The sequence below is a fragment of the Terrapene carolina genome, unplaced genomic scaffold, assembly GCF_002925995.2.
Source record: "Terrapene carolina triunguis isolate 2854851 unplaced genomic scaffold, T_m_triunguis-2.0 Scaffold90, whole genome shotgun sequence".
In the NCBI taxonomy this organism is placed as follows: Eukaryota; Metazoa; Chordata; order Testudines; family Emydidae; genus Terrapene; species Terrapene triunguis.
In genome coordinates, this window is record NW_020664441.1 from 3,964,589 (window position 1) to 3,987,308 (window position 22,720).

General features: G+C 52.0%; 1 protein-coding gene across 1 annotated transcript in view; it reads right to left on the reverse strand.

Annotated features, from left to right (window-relative positions):
• Positions 1–22,720, reverse strand: part of LOC112120866 (MLX-interacting protein-like) — a 31,713-nt gene that overhangs the window by 5,970 nt on the left and 3,023 nt on the right. The window contains 11 exon segments of the mRNA XM_026650535.2: positions 797–884; positions 1,341–1,384; positions 1,920–1,965; positions 1,967–2,383; positions 2,698–2,735; positions 4,701–4,796; positions 5,158–5,320; positions 6,672–6,713; positions 7,448–7,537; positions 9,718–9,800; positions 10,245–10,351. Coding sequence (XP_026506320.1) covers positions 797–884; positions 1,341–1,384; positions 1,920–1,965; positions 1,967–2,383; positions 2,698–2,735; positions 4,701–4,796; positions 5,158–5,320; positions 6,672–6,713; positions 7,448–7,537; positions 9,718–9,800; positions 10,245–10,351 — 1,214 coding nt within the window.

The following is a 22,720-nucleotide window of genomic DNA, read 5'->3' on the forward strand; positions in this document are numbered from 1 at the left end:
CTTGCCATCACCTCAGATCCTCCAGCCAGCCCCCCACTTTGCTATCCCCCCAGATGCCACAGCCAGCCCCCACCTTGCCATCACCCAAGATCCCCCAGCCAACCCCCATCTTGCCTTCCCCTCAGATCCCCCAGCTAGCCTCCCACCTTGCTATCCCCCCAGATCCCACAGCCAGCCCCCACCTTGCCATCCCCCCAGGTCCCCCAGCCAGCCCCCACCTTGCCATCCCCTCAGATCCTCCAACTAGTTCCCACCTTGCCATTCGCCCAGGTCCCCCCAGCCAGCCCCCCAGCTTGCCATCCCCTCAGGTCCCACCAGCCAGCCTGCCAACCTTGCCATCCCCACAGATCCCCCAGTCAGCCCCCACCTTCCTGTCCCCTCAGATTCTCCAGACAGCCCCCACCTTGCCATCATCCCAGGTCCCCCCAGCCATCCCCACACCTTGCCATCACCCCTGATCCCCCAGCCAGCCCCCTACCCTGCCATCCTTCCAGGTCCCCCCAGCCAGCCCCTGACCTCGTCATCCCCCCAGTCTCCCCAAGCTGTCCCCCTTTACACTTCCCCAGTCCCCCCAGCCAGCTCCCCACCTTGCCATCCCCTCAACACGCCCCTCTCTCCAGCCACCTATGAACCCACCAAGTTCCCACTCCCCAGACGCTTCTTATGAGCCAACCACCTTCCTGCCCCCCACCAAGCCCCATCACCCATCTCCCCTGTCCCGTCACCCCCAAGAGCCAAGCACCCACAGCAAGAGCCCATGTGATGAGAGGCCTGACAGCAGCACCCCCCATCTTACCAGTGCTGGAGGAGGCAGTGACAGAGCGAGGGTCGATGGGCTTCTCCAACAGCAGGACGCCTGCAGGAAGCTCTAGGGGGGTGCAGACCTAGAGGGGAGAGACGAGGGAGTCAGCAGGGGAGGACAGAAATCTGCCCCAGTCACAAGCAGGGCACCCTAAATCCAGCAGTGTTAGCTGAGTGATTCCTGGGTGGATTTAAATTGTATAGCTCATCAGCAGGGGGTGCTGTGACATCAGGGCGGGGGAAGAGCTTTTAGATGCCCAGCCCTCCTCAGCAGAAGGCGCTGTGACACCAGGGAGGGGGAGAGCTAATAGTTGCCCAGCCCCGCCCTCTCCAGCAGGGGGTGCTATGACACCAGGGAGGGGAAGGAGCCTGCACTGCCCAGCCCCACCCTCCCGAGCAGGGGGCACTGTGACACCAGGGAGGGAAAGGAGCCTGAACTGCCCAGCACCACCCTCTGCAGCAGGGGGCACTGTGACACCAGAGAGGAGGAGGAGCCTGCACTGCCCAGCCCCGCCCTCTCCAGCAAGGGGTGCTCTCACCTGGGAAGAGTCCCTGGCTGGAGCGAGAGGCTGTGTTGATGGGCCTGGGGGGGGGAAAGAAAGCGGGTAGAGAAGGAGTGAGGCTCTCCCACAGAGGTCACAGCTCCTAGGTAGTCACCTAGAGCAGTGTCTCTCCAGCCCTGGGTCTTGGGATGGCCCACATCTGAGGGGGTGGGGGCAGAGGCTCCCCTGCACCATGGACACCCCCACCCGCTCCTCCCACCAGCAACTCCATTGTTGTTTCCCCCCCCCCAACAGCCCTCCCCTGCACCAGCAATACCCTTTATGGTCAGCCCCCTGCCAACTCCCCCCCCAGTACCTAGTCCCCCACCCCGACAGCAACCCTCTATGCCCAGCCCCCACGAGCAACTCCCCCCCCACTGACCCCTCTGCCAGCAACACCCCCAGGCATGCCCAGTTCCCCTGCCCCACGCACCCATCACCACCTGCCTGCCCCTAAAAGCAATGCCCCCCTGTGCCCACTCTCCCCACCCCACACCCACTCCCCCTCATCCCACCCCAACAGCCTCTCCCCCCAGTGCCAGGCAGGCAGGCTGCGCTGCCACCACAAGCACATACCTGCTACGAGCAGGCGGGTAAGGAAGGCACTGGGGGCTGCCGGGGGGGTGGTTGGAGGTGGGCGCTGGGGCAATGTGCTGTAGCTGCCGGGACCTTGCCCTGTTGGGCAGGGGGCCAGACACAGGCATGGCAAAGGTTCCCCCGGGGGAAGGAGGGTGCCGGATGGGTGAAGGGGGTTTTTCAGCAGCCGTGTGGGTGATGACGGAGAAGACAAGGGTGGGTTGGGGGTGCTGCATGGGAGGGCCAGGTGGGGGTGGGCTGACCCTCAGCGGGGAGGTGGGGAAGAGCGGCAGGAAGGTCTGGTGTCCATTCAGGGTTGTGAGGGGCTCCAGGTCCAGGGGGAAGGAAAGGGGGGTGAGGGAGCCCCTGTGGAGAGGCAGCTCCTTAGTGCTGGTGGTCACATCCGGGTCACAAGCGCTGGACAGAGAGCCCTGTGGGGCAGCAGCTGGTAGTAGCATGGAGGCCTGGGGGAGAGGGGGAGAGAAAATCAGCCTTGCCCTCCCCAGCAGGGGGCCTGCAACACTAGGCCAGGGGGAGGGGCCTGTACCACCCAGCCTTGCCCTCCCAGCGGGGGGGGGCTGTGACACCAGGGAGGGGCCTGCACCACCCAGCCCTGCCTTCCCCAGGGGGTGGGTAGGGGCTGTGACACCAGGGAGGAGGTCATAGACCTTGCAGTGAAGGTGAAGCATGGGCTGCAATGTGGTGCCAGCTGATCTCTGCAGACAGAGGGCAGGGGCATTGCTGAGCAGTCAGAGGGCAACTGCTACTTGCTACTCACCTGGGTCACAGGCTGGGGGCGACAGGCAGAAAAGAAATCTGTGAAGGGAAAGAGAGAAAGAATGAACTGTGACAAAGAAGAAAGGCTGAAAGGAGGTGGAGAGATGAGGACAGGGGGAAGAGAAAGAAAGAAAATGCAAAGGACCTGGATAAATCAGAGCAGAATAATCATAATAGGAATGATCATGATTACATCACAACACTTGGTACAAATGGCAGCTTCAGAGCTCAGACCTGGGGGACCCCAGAGCTGGGATTGCAGGGGGCTGTGGGTCAGGATGGAGGGGCATCGGCAGAGCTGGAGGGTGGGGAGGGTCCCAGGTCTCAGATCGCAAAGGGGGACTGCGGGTCAGGATTGAGGGGCACTGGCAGAACTAGGGGGGGACGACTCAGGGCTAGGCTAGCAGGGGGCTGTGGGTTGGGATTGAGGGGCGCTGGCAGAGCTGTGTGGCTGAAGGGTATGCAGGATTCCCTGGTACGCAGTGGCTGGGGCCGTAGCAGCGGTGACTAGGGTGACAGCTGTGGGTTGGTTTGCTGTGTGCATGGTAGTTCTGGGCATATGGGCAAACCCCTTGATGAAATGGTGGCCCACTGTTCCAATTACCTCATCTTGAAAATGGGGAGGTGGCCTGGAGACACTACATATCCCAGATGCACTGCTCCAATTTGACCTGAGACACTTCACTGGGTCCATGCTGGGACCCGTAGTCTTAGCCAGCTGCCCCTTGGCATCAGTGATGTTGGTAGTTGGGGCCTGGCCATCCAGCTAGCCTGGGCAGCATCTGGGCCCAGCCCCACGCGCAGCAGCAGGACGAACAAACGTGGGGGCCCACTCTGTATCTTTCTTGGCAGCGGCTACATGAGCAACAGACAGGAGGAGTTTCACGGAGTCAGAGGAGCTAGAGGTGACAGAGGAGGCACAGCTGAGCAGCTGGAGGCTGGGGCTGGCGGCCCCCAAGGGAGAGCTGGCCAGGCTGTCTGTTGGGTCCAAGCGAGGAGCGGGGAAGAGAGACAGAGAGAGACTGAGATAAGGGTCCTTGGCGTACAGCCCCAGTGTCCTGCCAAGGCCCTGCAGCAGGAAGTTCTGCTGGTATGTCCCATGCTGCGGGGGTAGCTCTCTGTCCACAGTCACTTCACCACTTCCCTTTGATGAGGCCGTCAGACAATGCCAGGCCTGCAGGGCCAAACCCCATTCCACACACCCCAAGTTTGCCAATCCTCTGCCCTGGGGCTGGATTGGAGCCGGCGTCTCCTAGAGGAGAAAGGGCCTGTGTGTCCCATTTCCCATCCCTCTGAGCTAGCCCGTGCCCTGCCCTGGGGCTGGCTCAGACTCGGCACCCCCTAGAGGGGAGAGGCCCCATGCTAGGATAGCTGCCCTGGGGCACAGAGAGCAGGGGGCATCTTTTTCAGGGCAGTGAATAGTGTTTAAGCTTCCGCCGTAGGGGCCAGTCTGTAGAGAGCACAGTGCCCTGCCCCGCCATGGGCGGGGTTCAGGTGAGATACTGGGCGGCTCTCCCCACCGTGGTATCTCCGCCTGGCCTGTAGCGGGCGACTCAGCAAGCATCTGGCAGAGGCCTGGGTCTGTGAGGAAAAGCAGTCTCTGCAGCCGGCTGAGCTAGCAGTGGGTCGGCCACAGGCCAGGCCATGAGCAGCACTCAGCTACACAATCTGCCCATGGGGATTTCCAATTCCCCCCAGCAACAGATTAACGGTGTGCCCCAGCATGGTGGGGAGAGGACACCACTGGTCTGACCCAGGACAGCAGGGGAGGGGACACCCCTGGCCTGACCCAGGGCGGTCAGGAGGGGACACCCCTGGCCTGATCCAGGACGGTCGGGAGGGGACACCCTTGGTCTGACCCAGGGCCGTCGGGAGGGTACACCTGGCTGATTCCCTCTATTGCCAGGCAGCATGGTGTTTGGAAACCTCCCCACCGCCCCTGTGCACCAGGATCGCCCACCTCACCCCAGATGGGATCCGTGCACCATGGCCAGTGAAAGTTACCGTGAATGGGGTCCAGGGTGTCCATGAAATCCTCTCCGAAGTTAGGGTGCAGCTGGGTCAAGGTGGGCTGAATCATGTCCGCGTTGAATTGGTGAGCTGGGGGACATGGTGATGGGAGTCAGACACAGCACCGGCCGCTCCCATCCCGCCCAAAGCAGAGCCCTGCCCCACCCACCTCGCTCCCCTCAGGTACAAGACTGCCAGGCAGGGAACGAGGATTCTAGGGGGGCCCATTCACACCCCTAGATAGAGAAGGGCAGAGATCCGGAGACAGGAATGCTTGGGGGATACAAGGGGGTCAGAGCTCAGGACCGCCCCCTTTTAGCACTTGGGGGGCAGGGGATGCAAACGAGAGAAGGGGAGAGATGGAGAAAAGGGGCTGAGACCTGAAAAGGGGAATGCCTATGGGGCATGGAGAGGGGAATCCCCTGTGTTAGGGACTCTGACCAGTGCTCACCAAGACTGCGGGGGTTGGGCCCCCCATACGGGTTGCGGCTGTAGAAGATGGTGTCGGCCAGATCAGAGATGAGGCTGTCCAGGGTGTCCAAGTCGAGCTCCATGGGGCAGATGCCCTTGGCCTCACTGCTCAGCCCCTCGCCCTGGATGGCATGAGCCGCTTCCTGCCCGGGTGGGGAGGGGGACAGAGAGAGATAACTGGTGACCCAGATCCTGTGACAGACGGGACAATAATTGGCAGCACCCTGAATAAACCCTGCTGAGTTAAGGTAAAGTGTCTTGGGAGGTCACTGTATATTAAAGCTATGTCCAGATTACTGTGGAAGGATGTAACTCCTTTAAGGGGGAGACAGAACTAATGCAAACCCTGGGAAGTGGCACGTGCTTCAAAGGACTCTCTAAAGCAATGGGCTAGACTAGACTGATCTTTCAGTTAAGTGGGTTCCTAGGAAATACTTGGGAAGGGGGGGATGCAAGTTAGTGGAGTTACCGTTTTGAAGCAGCGCCTTGGGGAGAAACTCATTGCCTGGCTGAGACCTATTCACACCCTCTTCAAAGTGGCTAAAGGAGGGACTCCCTAACTCCTGGGGGAGCTAGTTCTGAGTGACAGCTGCTATGAACTGGTGACCACAGAAATATCCCCGGGTGAGGTTGGGAGGACTGATCACCGGCCTGAGCCCTTGCTGGAGTTGGGGTGATCTCTGGTAAGCTTATTACTAGTGTGTAGCTTGTGTTATTGTTTCCGTGTTTTCTCTGTAATGCTTTTACCTTAAGAATAAAAGTGCCTGCTCAGAAAAACCATGTGATCACTTGTAACTGCTAACAATGTCATTGTTATTAGTCTCTGATGAGAATGCCCAGCACAGATGCTGGCCTGTTTAGACAATCTGCTTTGCTGTGGGATTTCACAGCACAGTCAGGGGACTGCGCAGCCTGAAAATGCCCCAGGCAGGGCGAGAAAGATGTGTGTCTCCACTCAAGAGAGGTGGTGTCTGAGAAGAGTGCAGCTGAGAGTGGGTGCCCTTGCAGGACCACAGAGGGGGAACAGAGGTGCAGATGCATCTTACTCAGGGGCTCTGGAGTGCCATTTAAAGTGGAAGAGGACAGCAGCATAGATTTGGCCCCCCTGCTACCTGCCCCTCCTCTTCCCCTCTCACGTGCTCCCCCCCGCCCCCCTGCTCCACCAGCCTGAACTCCCTGGCCTATGAACCCATCCATCCACCACCTCCAAATCTGAGTTTGATGTATCAGGTTGCAGTGCCACTCGTGGCTAGGCCACGGCCCAGGTGGTCCCCCACCTAGCTCCGCAGCCGATGTCATGTACCAAGACAGGGTCAGGAACTCTGGCTGTTGGGGGAGCTCCCAGCTACCTCAGTCCCAGCTTCTCCCAGCAGGGGGCACTGTAGGGAGTGGGGCAGGAGTGCTGGGAATGGGGGGAACTCTGGGCTACTCCAGTTCCAGCCTCTACCAGCAGGAGGTGCTGCAAGCTGTAGGGACAGAGCAAGGAATCTGTACCTGGGTGGATAAAGACTCAGGTTTATCTTTCTTCTTCTGGACCTAAACATTAAACAAACAGGAGCTTTAAAACCAACACATGGTCCTTGCCCACCAGTCCAGGGCATCGTGTCTTCTGGCATGAGGCTGTTGCCCATTCACTCCCCATCCCCAGCAGGCTGGGATTTCACTGAGCCAGCCTTTGCTTTCTCAATCACTGAGGTAAATTTGGGTGATCTGAGAGGGAAGTGGGGGAGGCATGTCCCACCAACTTAGCATTATAGCAGCTGGGGAGATCTACAGAGGGCTGTGGGCAGGCAGGGGTAGCTGCTGGCAGAGATGACAGCCAGCTGTCCAGTGATGGAGGGAGGGGGGAAGGGACTGATGGATGGATGGAGTACGGATTCCAAGGAAGCCCAGGGTTGGCCACTGAGTCACCACTAGACTGCAGGACAGTAATGGCAGTTTCTCTCTACCTGAAGCCTGCTCCTTACTTGGCATAGAGATCTCAAAGTTTTACACCACAGGGGTGAGAGGAGGGGTGCTTAGTTTTACTCCTGATGGGCACATCACAGAACCCAGCCCCCACTGCTGCCAACTTGCCCCTAGATGGCAGTGGCAGCAGAGAGGCTGAATACAAAGCCGGTCTGGGGGCCACAGCATCTACTGCTGCCTGGGCTGTACCTGCTCTGGCATACAGGACAGTGGCCTCTGGGCCTGCTAGCAGAGTGGGGCACTGTTCAGAGCAGGGGGAGGGCTCCAGAGATGCAGGGGTGGTGGTGGTGGTGGGGTCTTACCCGTGTGCAGAAGTACATCCGCCACTTGTGATACTCCCGAATGACCACTCCGATCTGGCGCTTCCAGTATTTCCCTTCCATGATCACGGCCTGCAAGGCAAGGGCAGGGTGGGGCTAGAGCCAATCGGAAAATGGGGGTGAGGGGGAGTTTCCACAGAAAATTCAGATTTTTCAGCAGAAATTCAAAAACCAAAAAATCTCAGCTAAAAAATGAAATATTTCAATTAATAAATGCTACAGCTGTGCTTCATGAGAGCTGTAGTTTGATTGCCTCATGATCCCATTCTCCCCTATAAGCTGGCCTTCCTGGTTGCACTACATTTCCCATGAGCACCAAAATCTCCCCTCTTGGCAAAGGGAGGCTGTGCACTATGGGCATCCCTGACCATGATGCATCATGGGAGATGTAGTCCCACTGGGGAGCACAGCCCAGAGAAGAGACTGGGGACATCAGGAAACCAAATCACAACTCCCATGATGCATCACAATCTGATCTCTCGGAGACAGGAGGCTGTGCATCATGGAAATCCCTGGCCCATGGTACATCATTAGGGTTACCATATTTGCACAATCAAAAAAGAGGACACAGGGGGGAGGAGCCCCACTCTAGCCCCGCCCCTGCCCTGCCCCGCCCCCATCCACTCCCTCCCACTTCCCACCCCCTGACTGCCCCCCTCAGAACCCCCACCCCCCCCCGCTCCTTGTCCCCTGACTGCCCCCTAGGACCCAACCCCCTATCTAAGCCTCCCTGCTTCTTGTCCCCTGACTGCTCCCTCCTGAGAACCCACCCCCAACTGCCCCCCTAGCACCCTACCTGTCCCCTGACTGCCCCAACCCTTATCCACACCCCCACCCCGAGACAGACCCCTAGGACTCCCATGCCCTATCCAGCTGCTCCCCGCCCACTGACAGGACCCCCAGAACTCCCGACCCATCAAATCCCCTCTGCTCCCTGCCTGCCTCGACCCCTCTCCACACCCCTGCCCCCGACAGCCCCCCCTCCCGAACGCCCGACCCATCCAACCCCCCCTTCCCTCTCCCCTGACCAGGGCCGGCTTTAACAAGAGCCCAGGAATCAGGCTGCGCTCCGGCCGGAGTCGTGGGGCTTGGGGCCGGGCCGGAGGTGCTCAGCCGGGGCCGGGCCGGCCGCCCTGGGGCCCGAGCCGGGCCGGAGCCGCTGGGGTCGGGGCCGGTGCGCTCGGCCGGAACCGGAGCCGCTGGGGCCGGGGCCGGGCCGGCACGCTCGGCCGGAACTGGGGCCGGTGCCCCGGGGCCTGAGCCAGGCCGGGCCGGAGCCACTTGGGCCGGCCAGGGCCAGAGACGCTCGGCCGGGGCCGGACTGGGCTGCGCCTCCCCGGAGCCCTCCTCCTCGCGTCCCCCCCGCCCCAGCTTACCTGCTGCTGCCCGCCTGCCCCTGCTTCTTTTCAGACTTCCCGCGAAGATCTGATTCGCGGAAAGCAGGGGAGGGGGAGGAGCAGGGGGGCGGAGCGTTCAGGGGACGGGAGGAGGGGGAAGACAGCTGCGGGGCCGGGGGCGTGCTAAGGCTGCAGGGGATGGGGGGAGCCGAGAAGGGGCTTTGGCTGCTGAGCAACGCTGCTTTTCGATCTATAAATACCCGACCCGGGGGAAATCCCGGACATTTTTAGATTTTTAGAAATCCCCCCGGACGGCTATTTATAGATCGAAAAGCCGGACATGTCCGGGGAAATTCGGACATATGGTAGCCCTATACATCATGGAAGATGTAATCCAGCTGGGGAGTCCAGTCAGTGAAGGAGACTGAGGGACAATTAGAATCATAGAATCATAGAATATCAGGGTTGGAAGGGACCTCAGGAGGTCATCTTGTCCAGCCCCTGCTCAAAGCAGAACCAATTCCTACAAGGCACCGCGGCAGCACTGCCAAATCACAACATTTCAATTTTGGGGCATTCCGTTTTCCAATGAAAAATCAGAATTTCACTGCAAAGCAGACAGTATTTGTGGAAAATTCTGTTTAGTGGAAAACCCATCTTCTGCCAAAGGCAGTTTGGATGGAAAAATATCAGAAAGCCCTTATGAGGACCCCATATGGGGGAGAGGAGCGGAGAGGTGACCCCAGGACTAGTGGGTCAGAGTCCTCTTGGGAGGGGAGGGGAGGGGTAAGTGAGGGGCAACCCTCAGGGGAGAGGAGGCAAGGAGGAGCTATGAAGTAATCTGCGTCACTGGTGCAATAAAATCTCTTGCAGGAGAGGAGCCCCTTGCAGTGCCCCTCACCCCCATGTGCTCACCTCCGGTTTGCGGTGGTCATCCCCGACACTGCACTCCAGCGGCGTCACAAAATTGCACACAGGGTTCCTTCTCCTCTCCACATCTGCAGGGGATAAGAAACAACAGCTGCCTTTGCTATAGCCTCCTCCGCCACTGACTAGGGAGCACTCCCATGGGGATTATGCAATGGGACATAGGGCCTTTCCCCTCGAGGGGTCACCAGCTCTGATCTGGCCCCAGGGCAGGGACACTGTCTGTCTCGGGGCGGGGGGGTGGGGGTGGGGGAATGGGACATGGGGCCTTCCCCTCTAGGGTGGGGCAGTGACTGAAAGCTCCTTACGTGGTGCTGTCTAGTGAAGCAGGTTCTTGCTGCCCTGAAAGTGACGTTGCCTCGCCCACTCAGCACAGAGCCCTAGTGACTGAGCAGCCCCTCTGGTATGATGGCTACTCTGCTTGGTCAGCTCACCCTGCCACTGCCTGCGCTGTGCCCACTCTGGGGAGACTCCAGAGCCCCATGTGCCCCTGGGCAGCCCCAGCCACCACTCACACTGCAGGTACCACGCTCTCCAGATGGCATTATTGAGCCGGATTTTGTCACGTGACAGCAGCTTCAGGCCTTTGAACGTTTTCCATTTGGGGGACACAATTTTCCCACTATGAAAAACATAAGGAACAAAATCCTTTAATGATGCAGGTCCAGAGAGAGGGGGACGTGGGCAGGGAAGAGCAGAGCCTAATGGGAGGAGCAAGCCAATGACAGAAGAGAACAGAGATGGAGAAGGGACAGGAATCCTGTACAGAGCAAGTCAGTATCCCGCCCCACCAGGCACCCGCGCTCACCCCATACACCACCCCATGGATCCCGTACAGAGCACGTCAGTATCCCCCACCAGACACCCCCACTCACCCCATACACCACCCCCCATGGATCCTGTACAGAGCAGGTCAGTCTCCTTCCCCACCAGACACCCCCACTCACCGCATACGCCACCCCATGGATCCAATACAGAGGAGGTCAGTATCCTGCCTCACCAGGCACTCCCGTTCACCCCATACACCACCCCATGGATCCCGTACAGAGCCCAATTTCCCCATCCACACACAGGAAAACCTCTGACCTGGGTTTGGAGATGCTTCAAGCTCAGGCTAGCTGGTCCAACTATGGGAATAGGTTAGAACCCAGGCTCTGGTTTAACTTGGGCTGGAACCCACCCACTTTGCAGTGAGGATGCAGGCTAAATCATTTGAGTGCTGATAGTCCTCCAATGCCTTCCCACAATTCCCCACAAAGACAGACAAATTCTGCTGCAGTTGACACAACTGACTTGGAAAGAATCTGAGTGTCACAGCACAAAGAACCAGGGGATACTCAATCTGACATACACAGGCAAGTGCAGCAACAGTGAAGACATGGTTGGGCTTTGCAGTGAGGACGTTGACACCTAGGCCAACCTGGGTGCCTATCACCCAGGGCTAACTGTGCAGTGAAGTCATGCCCTAGGACAGTGGGTCTCAAACTTTTTTACTGGTGATCCCTTTCACATTGCAAGCCTCTGAGTGCGACCCCCCCTAATAAATTTAACACCCTTTTTAATATATTTAACACCATTATAAATGCTGGAGGCAGGTGGGTTTTGGGGTGGAGGTTGACAGATCGCAACCCCCCAGGTAATGACCTCGCAAGCCCCTGAGGGGTCCTGACCCCCAGTTTGAGAACCCCTGATCTAGGAGATGCAGGATATTAAGAAATGAAAAGACTCTCAGGGCTTCTCCACATGGGGACGTTTCTTTGGTGGATCTAGTTTTTTTGGCACAGACTGCCTTGCATCCAAACACACAAGTTCTTTTTTCAATGTTTTTTGGTGTCTTATCCTGTGCTGGAAGTTATCATCATCCACATCATCAGGGTAAGCCACAAAGGCAAATTGCATGCCACCTGACTCAGTCTCTAGCTAGGTCCATAAGACAGTCTGGCTGGATGTTCAGTCTGTGTCCATCATCAGAGGTCTTCCTGCGCCACCAAACCTTTTGGTGTCCATGTGATTGCTGGCCATGTAGTGACATTCCTTGGTAAACACACTTAATAATTTGTTGGTCTTCCATCCTAGTAATATGTCTGTATCAAGAAAGCCAATGAGCCTGAACCTGTGCTGATGGCGACGGTACAGCAATAATCTCCTTATTGTTAATCTTGCCCTGCCACTTGATATGGAGCAACTGATGAAGACGAAAAGAATCAAAAACGTCCTTCTGCTGCTCTTCAACCTTCCTCAGTGCCCACATTTCACTGCCACACGTTTCCTGGACTGACCCTGGAGAGCCCTGCTTTGGAAGTGACATAACTCTATTCCGGAATGAGCTGTAAGGTTTGTGTGAATGCATCCCAATTTTGGATTATCTACACTGATCAGATAGCCTTCCCATAATGCATTACTTCACATGATCTAATGGTCCCTTCTGGCTTTAAACGCTATGATTTGTATGCCCTCCACTGCTCCAGGAACATCTTGACCATATGTCACACACGCACACTCTGGGTTAAATACCAGCATACACTCAAATATGCACCTTTGTGATCACAGCTCGTGGCAAGCTCACATCCCCCAATCCCTATAGCAAGCCATGCCCTATACTTCTGTACATCCCGTTCAGAGCAGGTTAGTATCCCCCACCAGACACCCCCACTCACCCCATACACCACCCCATAGATCCGTGTGGTGCCATCCAGAGGTCCGGGACTTTTATGGGATGGAGAGCATGTCCAGTTCCATCTACCCAAGAATCACCATAACGCAGATCTAGGAGTGGCTATGGCAGCAAATGAAGGAGAAGGGGCATTCTTGGGATGAGACCCAGCACCAGGAGCTCTGGCAGAATTGCAAAGCCAAGACCTCCCAGGACATGCGCTTACTGTGAGGGGCTGGACTGGATTTTTGCCAGGGTGCCCACTGCGGAACCCCTGTATGCTGGATTGTTTGCCCATGCCATCAAGAGGCACCCAGTCAATCACGGACCCCCAGAAGATTCCCCCAGACAGCCAAGATCACTTTGGCACAACAAACAGTGAACCAAAAACTCAGGGAGAGCCAGTGCTGGAGATGCTGAGATCCAGCCATTAAGGGTTGTGTGCTGTGTTACAATAATCTGTCTAGGTTCTGGCTCTATAGGGGGATGTAAACAACTCTGATCCAGGTACTGGCTGGGTACTGTCATGTTGGGCAGACAACGCTCTGCGGGAGGACAGATGTGTTCATCCCTGGCCAGTGTCCTTAGTTCTCTGCCTGCTTGGCTTTTATTCCTGACATGCTCAAATGGCATGAGCACCACAAAGTTGAAGCTAACAAGGGTTTATGTCCTGAAATATTGAATCCCACATCCATGGCCCAAACATGCCAGTCCCCACTCCCTTTCCGGTGCTGCTTGATGCTTCCTCCTTGGTGGACTGGGGCAACCCCATCTCCTCCCCAGTGTCATGTGGTTCAAGGTGGCTGCACTGTACGATAAAGGCAAACACATTGCGTGGCAGGCATTTTTACTGCAGCAGCAGAACACAAGAAAGCAATAGAAACTGTATTTTGGATCCCAGTTTGATCAATGCCCTGGTCTTGAATTGTTTTTCTTTGTTCTCCAAGCACCTGGCACTGCACGGCCCTCGCAGAAAGAGCGGTTATCAGTGCTGAACACCTGGCAAACCTCAAAGGAAGACACATTTGCTAGATCCCAGCAGAGAGCAAGAAGTGTGGAGGGAAGGATTCGCAGTGCAGAAGAACAAGAAAGAGAGAGGAGCACAGGGAGCAGTCTGAGAGGGTGTCAGATAATAAAAACCACTTGGGAATCGTGCTAACAAAACTTGTGCTAACGAACAGTCAAAGTCCCTCGTTTTGGGCATTGGGTAGGAGGGTCAAATTCCACCAGATCCCTTGGAAGTGGAATCCATCATTACCTGGCCTATACCCCAGTCTAAAAGACAAGTCCAGTCTTAATATAGATGTGGGGTAATAAATAGTGATATTATAGTGGCAAACTCATTGTCCAGGCAAGAGGCTTCTGAAACAACAGTGGCTGACCCTACTGCATCAATGTAAGAGGGGAGGTGTGATCCATGAACCTCTTCATGCCAACGGGCATGGGGCACAAAGGGAGTACACAGGTGTTACAAAAATCTCCTGCATCTGATATGTACGTTCCGATTCACCAAAGAATGTCATGTGAGGTCTCAAGTAAAGGCTGGTGTCACAGTGGTTAACAATATCGTGGCAAAACGCATGTACAGATTGTTGACCTACAACCCTGTCCTGAATGTTTGCTATATTGCTTAAAAGTTATATTATAATGATGTTAAGCGGCATAATGGGTCAGTCATCAGAAGCATAATTATGGTCACCTGGAACACCACACCTGGACCAAAGGCAGGTTTAAGTTTATTATGGTAATGGAAATGGTCACATATGGCCATGGATCCGTGTGGGTTATATAACGTAAGGGTATAAAGATCTAAAGATTTACCCTAAGCCAGCGGTAGTCAATTATTTTTTGTCAAAGTCCAAATTTCTTGGTCAAGGCATAGTCAGGATCCAGACTCCAGAAAAAATAATAAAAAATAATAACAATAATGATAATAATAAGTAAAGAAAAATATTTTGGGGTCCATTCATAAATGTCTGGCAGTCCAGATTTGGCCCACGGTCTGCCTATTGACTACCCCGTCCCTAAGCCCTTGGCTACATTGGCTTCCCAAAATGGTGTCAACTAGAACAGGACCTGTTCTCTGATGTGCTCCATGATTCCTTCAATCTTTGTTTTCCTCCATTTTAGGAAAATATGAGTTTGTTCATAATCCTAAAAGCTAACTCTCTGTTTGGAGCTTCATGTTGTTTGGTTATATTAGTGAATGGACTTATTTGGATGTTAAATAAAGCATTTATCTGTATCTGTTGTGTGTCTCATGAATCCCATACTCAAAAACAATCGGCTGTGTAGCTGCCTGAAGGGAAGAACCTATGATAATAATAAATATTATTGGTATAACTGTGTCGCTCAGGGGTGTGAAAAATCCACATCCCTGAGTAACGAAGTTAAATCGATCTAATCCCTGGCGTAGACAGTGCTAGGTCAATCAGAGAATTCCTAGCTACTGCCTCTTGAAAAGGCAGAGTACCTACATCAACAGGGAGAACCTCTCCCTGTTGGTGTAGGTAGCATCTTCATTGACACGCAACAGCTTTGCCACTGCAGTGTTTTAAGCATAGAGAAGCCCTCAAGAGTGTGAATTTTTCACATCCCTGAGCAACAATGCTAGGTCAACCTAAATTTTAGGCACCAACCAAGCCTAAAAATCCTTAGTGGAGAGGTTTTATATGTACACTGGAATCTGGAGCTTTCTTTACAATTTACAAATAATGAGCCTATTAACAGACCTATGTCCCATCTTTTTAAACTGCCTTTAGAGACGTTTTTGTTCTGTTGGGGTTTTTTATATATTGGGCATTTCATTTAGGCAAAACTTTAAAACCAAGCTAACACTATTTTTTAAAGGTTGGGATAGTGTAGCTTTTAAACACTGTAATTTCTATTGCACTAGATCTCTTCCTCGTTGATTAAGACAAAACCAAAATGTTTTTGAGAGGTGGGATGGAGACAGGAGTGAAATTGATAGAGGCTAGTTTTAAAGGCACTATGCATATTCCTAAGGGAAAGCACAAGCACAGAATTAATGTCCCCCACAGATTATTTTTCCCCACAGAATCATTGATTCTGATGGGGAGGCGAAGGAAAGCTGCAATTACACCCTTCACCCACCAGGGGCTGATATGGCACCAGAAGAGAGGTCAGCTGACTCATGCTGGAGCAACCAGCCACAGAGAGGGACAAGGCAGAGGCTGCCTTCCTCACAGCACCCTGCCCGCAGGGCCAGGTGAGGAGGCATGGGATATGGGGGGACAGACTGAGCGGGGCACACAGGGCTGCTGGGGATCACACAGATTGGGATGCAGAAGGGCTAGTGGAGGAATAGACTGGGATGGGGGCACAGAAGCTAGTGGGGTGACAACATTGAGCCAGGAGCTGAATGGGAGTGGAGGTGCAGGACCACATGGAGATGGAGGCAGGGATACATGAAGACAGAGGCAGCTATGCCTGGCTGAGTGAAGGTGCAGGGATACCTGGGCACAGGGTGGGGGTGCAGGGCCACATGGGGACAGGGGAAGATGTGCCTGACTGAATGGGGGAGGCTAGGGGGGTCAGCCAGGGTCTGCCTGGGGAGGATCCCTAACAATCCTTTCCCCTCAAAAAAACCCTGTTCCATACTTCTCCCACCCACACCCAACAACCATCCAGGTTCACTCCCAGGCTCCTTCCCAGCAATTACTTCCCTCTCCCTCAGCTCCTCCATTACCCCTGCCTCCCCCAAGCCTTTGCACTGCTTCTGAGGGGTGCAGGAAATAAATTTCTGTATTGTAGTTTAAATGAATTATTACTCAGAGTTCTGTATTAATATGCCTAGTAAGGAATCTATTTGTCAAAAAACATTTCTTGAATCTTACTTACTGACAGGTATTTTGAAATAAATTATCAAAATAATTGAAATAAATTACCAAAATAACTGAAACTAGATTGTGTTATTTTAACAAATAAAATATGCTGATTTTTAAAATATTGTGCATAAGAACATACAAGTGATTGTGCACAGAATTTTTAATTTTTTGGCACAGAATTTTTAACTTTTTGGTACAGAATTTCCCCAGGTGTATATACAATGCCGAGTTTTGTATAAGGGCAGGAAAATTAATTCTTTGGAGCTGCTTCAATGTGATAAATAAAATGGGGAAAAAAGTATTTGTTTTGCAGAAAGTTCTATAAAAATTGCTACAAAAGTGAAGACACTGATGCATTTTGATTATATCACAGGACTTTTTTTATCAAACAAAGAAAAAGTTTGCGCTTAAAGTTTTGCACCTCTGTGGCTGCACAGTGTAGCTATTGGCTTCCCTCCCACCATCGTTCTTTCTATGCTTCACGTTTAGGCACTGCAGTTCTTTTAGAGCCCCAATGTGTGGCTTGGGGTACTAACAAACAAAAGTTTTTGCTGCTTTTGAGGTAATTCTATAAAATATCACTAAGGCTGTAAAGACAAGAATATTGATTATGTTACAATGTTATTCCATCTCTGTCAGAAAGAGCCAATCTTGCAGTTTTGCCCTAGTATGGATACTAATTCCTCCTGATGATTGTGTAAGTGTTATTTACTTACTCTTTCTGACCACCTGTGAAAAGTAATTAGAAAAAAAATTAAAAAGGGGTAACATAATGTTGAGGTTGGGAAGAGTTTCTGTATGACACGTGTTTACCCTTGCTAAAGCACAATAACTAACAATGAAAAGATACAAACAGCGCCGTATTATTGCCTAGGCTGACAAGGCCTAGGCCTAGGGCGGCAAATTTGCAGGGGCGGAAGCTCCCCTCCGCGCCCCGCCCCCCTGCTCCAGCTCAACTCCGCCTCCTCTGCAAGCGCGCCGCCGCATCCTGTTTCTCTCCCCTCCCAGTGCTTGTGCCGCGAAACAGCTGTTTCGCGGGGCAGGGAGTGAGGGGGGAGGAGGGGAAACGCCGCGCGCTGGGGGAAGAGGCGGGGCCGGGGATTTGGGGAAGGGATCCAATAGGGGAAGGGAGGGGGCGGAGTTGGGGCGGGGACTTTGGGGAGGGGTTTGGAATGGGGGCGGGAAAAGGGCAGAGTCGGGGCGGAGCCAGGGCGGCAATTATTTCCCGGCATAGGGGCAGCAAAATTATTAATCCACCACTGGATACAAAACTGTTTCACTAAAGATTTCAAACATTTGTTAAAATGTCCCTCAAAATCCAGACCAACTCTCTTATCCTAATGCTCTGTTTTGTCATCTTACCATTAGCACGGGTTACTCTGTGAGTCGGTTTTGTGACTTTTAATTTTTTTTATTTTGCTAAATGTGTCATATGAGTTAATAATGCAAAATATTTACTGCTAAGGCATTTCACGTATTTTAAGAACATTTTGTTTGTTTCCACTACCTCTCAAATACAAAAATACAGTTTTCCCTAATACCCAATTCCTGCTTTTATTTTACTTATTAAATACAAGTTTAATCAAATTATTTAATCGACATTCCATACCATACATTCTGAAAGTGTTACAACAAAAAGGGCATAGTTTGTGGAAAAAACAGTAAATGTGTTATCAACTCTTTTTACATAAAATAGTTTAAACTAGCTCTTCATTTTGTCATCACCATAAGATTTCCTGTAAGTTAGCTCTGTGTGTGTGTGTGTGTTGTCTAAAACAATGCTGAAAAACAAGTATGAACGTGTGTGACTTATCTATAAAACAAACATAATTGGAATTATGCTTAAGGTAGTTTATCTATAAAACAGTATCCAATTTGGTTTGAATCTATGATTCTATGCTTAATTGTTTTGAGAAAGAGGAGGGAAGGGTGGATGTAAATGCTCTGTGCTGGGGGGGGGCGAGGGGGCAGGAAGAATTAACATTCTTATTTTTGATAAAGAGTGTAATTGACTCTTTTTACGTAAAATAGTTTAAACTAGTTGTGCATTTTGTCAACAAGGGGTGTATTAACAAATTTTACACCGTTCAATTTCTTTTAAGTTAGGCTGTGTGTATTTTGTATAAAATAATGCTGAAGAAACAAATATGAAAATGTGTGTGGAAAGGTGACTTGTCTATAAAATAATATAAAACTGGTTTGAGTATGCTTACAGAAGTTTATCTATAAAATAGTACACAAGTTGGCTCCAGTAGGGTTACCATATTTGCACAATCAAAAAAGAGGACACGGGGGGGAGGAGCCCCGCTCTAGCCCCGCCCTTGCCCTGCCCCCATCCACTCCCTCCCACCCCCTGACTGCCCCCCTCAGAACCCCCAACTCCCCCCTGCTCCTTGTCCCCTGACTGCCCCCTCGTGGGACCCCTGCCACTAACTGCCCCCCTAGGACCCTACCTGTCCCCTGACTGCCCCGACCCTTATCCACACCCCCACCCCATATTCACACCTCCGCCCCCAGACAGACCCCCGGGACTCCCATGCCCTATCCAACTGCTCCCCGCCCACTGACAGGACCCCCAGAATTCTCGACCCATCCAACCCCCTCTGCTCCCTGCCTGCCTCGACCCCTCTCCATACCCCTGCCCCCCTGACAGCCCCCCCAGAACCCCCGACCCATCTAAACCCCCCTGCTCCCTGTCCCTGACTGTCCCAACCCCTCTCCACACCCCTGCCCCCTGACAGCCCCCCCCCTTACCAGGGCCGGCTTTAACAAGAGCCCAGGAATCGGGCTGCACTCCGGCCGGAGTTGCGGGGCTTGGGGCCGGGCCGGCGCACTTGGCCAGAACCAGAGCCGCTGGGGCTGGGGATGCTCGGCCGGCGCCGCTCGACCAGAACTGGGGCCGGTGCCCCGGGACCCGAGCCGGGCCGGGCTGGAGCTGCTGGGGCCGGCCGGGCCGAAGGTGCTCGGCCAGGGCCGGGCCGGCCGCCCTGGGGCCCGAGCCGGGCCCGAGCCGCTGGGGCCGGGGCCGGGGCCGGGCCGGCGCGCTTGGCTGGAACTGGGGCCGGTGCCCTGGGGCCCGAACCGGGCCGGGCCGGAGCCGCTGGGGCCGGCCGGGGCCGGACTAGGCCGCGTTGCGCCTCCCCGGAGCCCTCCTCCTCGCGTCCCCCCCGCCCCAGCTTACCTGCTGCTGCCCGCCTGCCCCTGCTTCTTTTTAGACTTCCCGCGAAGATCTGATTCGCGGGAAGCAGGGGAGGGGGAGGAGCAGGGGGCGGAGCGTTCAGGGGACGGGAGGAGGGGGAAGACAGCTGCGGGGCCGGGGGCGTGCTAAGGCTGCAGGGGATGGGGGGAGCCGAGAAGGGGCTTTGGCTGCTGAGCAGCGCCGCTTTTCGCTCTATAAATACCCGACCGGGGGGAAATCCCGGACATTTTTAGATTTTTAGAAATCCCCCCCAGATGGCTATTTATAGATCGAAAAGCCGGACATGTCCGGGGAAATCCGGACATATAGTAGCCCTAGGCTCCAGTGTATGTTTAATTGTTTTTGGGAAGCAGGGTGGCGGGGGGGGGGGGGGTTAGTGGTGCTGTGTATTTGTGTGTTGTTTGCCCTTTTTTATTTATAAGTCCTTCAAAAAGTTTACAAAATTTAAGAGGCCTCTAATGCAACTTAAGCCAAAAGGCTTGGTCTTCCATTTTTTAAAGACAAATGCTAAAGGCATTACCGAGAAAGAGGAAAATTGATTCCTGGTACAGGGTTAAAACCAAATAATGCTAATTGCTAAATGTATGGCTAATTGCTAAAGAAATCTACACGCATGCTCTTTTTGACTGGTATTTTACCTCTAATTTACATTTTAATATGTTACAACCAGTAAAGTACTGTGTTCACCATGACAGGAAAATATGGGTCAATTAAATATTAATGGATAAATCCATAAAGTGCTGTGCTCAGCATGATTCTGGAAAATGGGATACATTTTAATATTCTATGCAATATGATTCCTTAAGACACCCTGTCATTAAAGAATATCTTTTGACTGGCTCAGCCAACGAAGTTTTGTGCCATCTGGCCAGTAACAATCTGTGAGGTAAGATGCTTTTCTCTGTCTTCCTTCCTTTCTTTCTGTTTTAAAGCTTTCATGGTTATCTTGTATCTGTCATTTGTAGTATGTAACAAGCTCTCTGGTTATAGTTTCTTTCTCTAGCGCTAATATTTTGTGACTTCTGTACAATTGTTTAATGAACTTTATTTAGAATTGTACTAACTGCAAACAATTATTTTTTTCTAAAAATGTATACTTATGTGTATTAATACATCTCCTTTATTCCTCTTTGTACAATTATTTAATGACTTTATTTAGAAATGTACTAACAACATAAAAAGAATATTTTCCTCTAAAAATGCATGTTTTATATATATATATATATACACACACACACTTCTTTATTCTGTTGTTACTAAGATTTTGTAAATTATTTAATGACTTTTAAGAATAAATAAAAATACAAAAAAATGCATAAAACCATATTTTTCTCTAAAAATGCATTATTCTATATAATGCTTTTCCTTTATTCCCTTGACTTTAAGGCTTTACTTAAAATTGACTAACTGCTTATAAAATATTTTTCTCTAAAAATGCCTGTTATACACAGAGAGAGAGAGAGTATACTGTCATTACTAAGATTTTTGTAAATTATGTAGTGCCTTTATTTAGAAATATAGTGTGTTAAAATTATGTTTCTCTCAAAATGCAAGTTAACACTTCTCTATTATCTGCAAAAAGAACAGAAGTACTTGTGGCACCTTAGAGACTAACACATTTATTTGAGAACCATCCTATGCATCTGATGAGTGTACAAGTACTCCTGTTCTTTTTGCGGATACAGACTAACACGGCTGCTACTCTGAAACCTCTACTATCTGTCATTCAGACTTTGTATACCTGTTTACTAGATAGTATTGAAAATTGTTCTAAATGTGTAAAAAACATATTTTCCTCTAAAAATAAGGAAAAGGCATGAAAGCTATATTTTCACTTGTTCTAATGCATACAATAAGGACAAATTAAATAAAAAAAATTAAAGCCTTTTTTTTTTCAAAATGGCCAACCACACCTAAAATGCATACATCCAAAAACGAGTGCTAGGGGGTATGTCATAAGGCAAAAAGAGGGATGTGTGGAAACTTGTCAACATTTATATGATGCGAAAAGATATAGAGATAAAAATGACTTTAAAGGTAGAGAAAATACAGTGGCAGACACACTGTCCAGGCAAGAGGATTCTGAACCGATGCCTATGGCTGACCCTACTGGAAATGAAAGAGGGGAGGTATGACCCAAAGACTTCTTCATACTAACTGTCAGGGGGCACAAGAGCACCCAGAAATACAGGGATCCCCTGGGTTCACCAAAAGAACGTCATATAAGGTCTCTAATGAAACCCTGTGTCACAGTGGTCTTGCCAATCATTTGTGAGACGTATGTACAGAGAATATGTGAAGACATGTATTAAAAATTATGTTGTCTATGTCCAAGACTTAAGACAGGTCACCAAAAGGTAACCCACATACTCATGGCAGGCAGAAGGGAAGAGATGCTTATCTCAATCTGGTTAGTCATGTGCAAATTGAGGATTGTATCACTGGCAATGAATGTTCATTTAAAGTCTGAACAAAATGCTAATCCATAGTTTACGGAGACTTGAGCAGGAAATTAACAGGAAAAGGTGAACAGCAGGGGTGGAACACTATTTTCAGATGACCATCAAAGGTCCGATTGGATGTACTTGGGGGTACAGAGAGACACCCTGGCATTCCTTCAATCTGTGAGGACAAGCCACCAGTGAGTTTGATTTTTATGAAAAAGGGTCTCAGCCAAACTAGTTGAAAACACCGGGTAAGTGATCATGTAGGAGATAGGGAAACGCCTTGTTAGATAAATTCAGTCTCTAAAAAATGTGTTATGATTTTGTTTTATATGTCGGTTTGTTTCAGTATTCTCTCTCACTTGAATCTCCGTTCTTTGATAATAAGCTCATTCTTGTTTTCACCATATCTAAGTGCTGAGTGTTACACAGAGTGGAGATCTTGAGTTGAATCTGACAAGCCGGTGTGTATTATTCCTTTTGGAACAGCAAATCTAACCTGCGCAGAGAGAGTGAGGCCTGCCGAGGCCTGGAAGGTAGTGCTGGTGGATTCAGGGAGCTGCTCTACAGCAGGCACGGACAAGCTTTCCTCACCCACCTTCCTTTCCCAAGCTGGAAATTCCCTGTAAGTGGAATTTTAAGCTCCCAATCTGCTAGGGGAGTGGATTCTGGCTAAATGAGGCTCCCCTCCCCTCATCCAAACTGCAGTGGATTCACTCAGCAATTGGCAAAAAGATGCCTGGGAAAATCAGAGGCTAATCAAAGTCATCTGATCAGGGCCGGCTCTGGCTTTTTTGCCGCCCCAGGCAAAAAAGCCTCCGGCCACCACCACCCCCGCGGGGGGGGG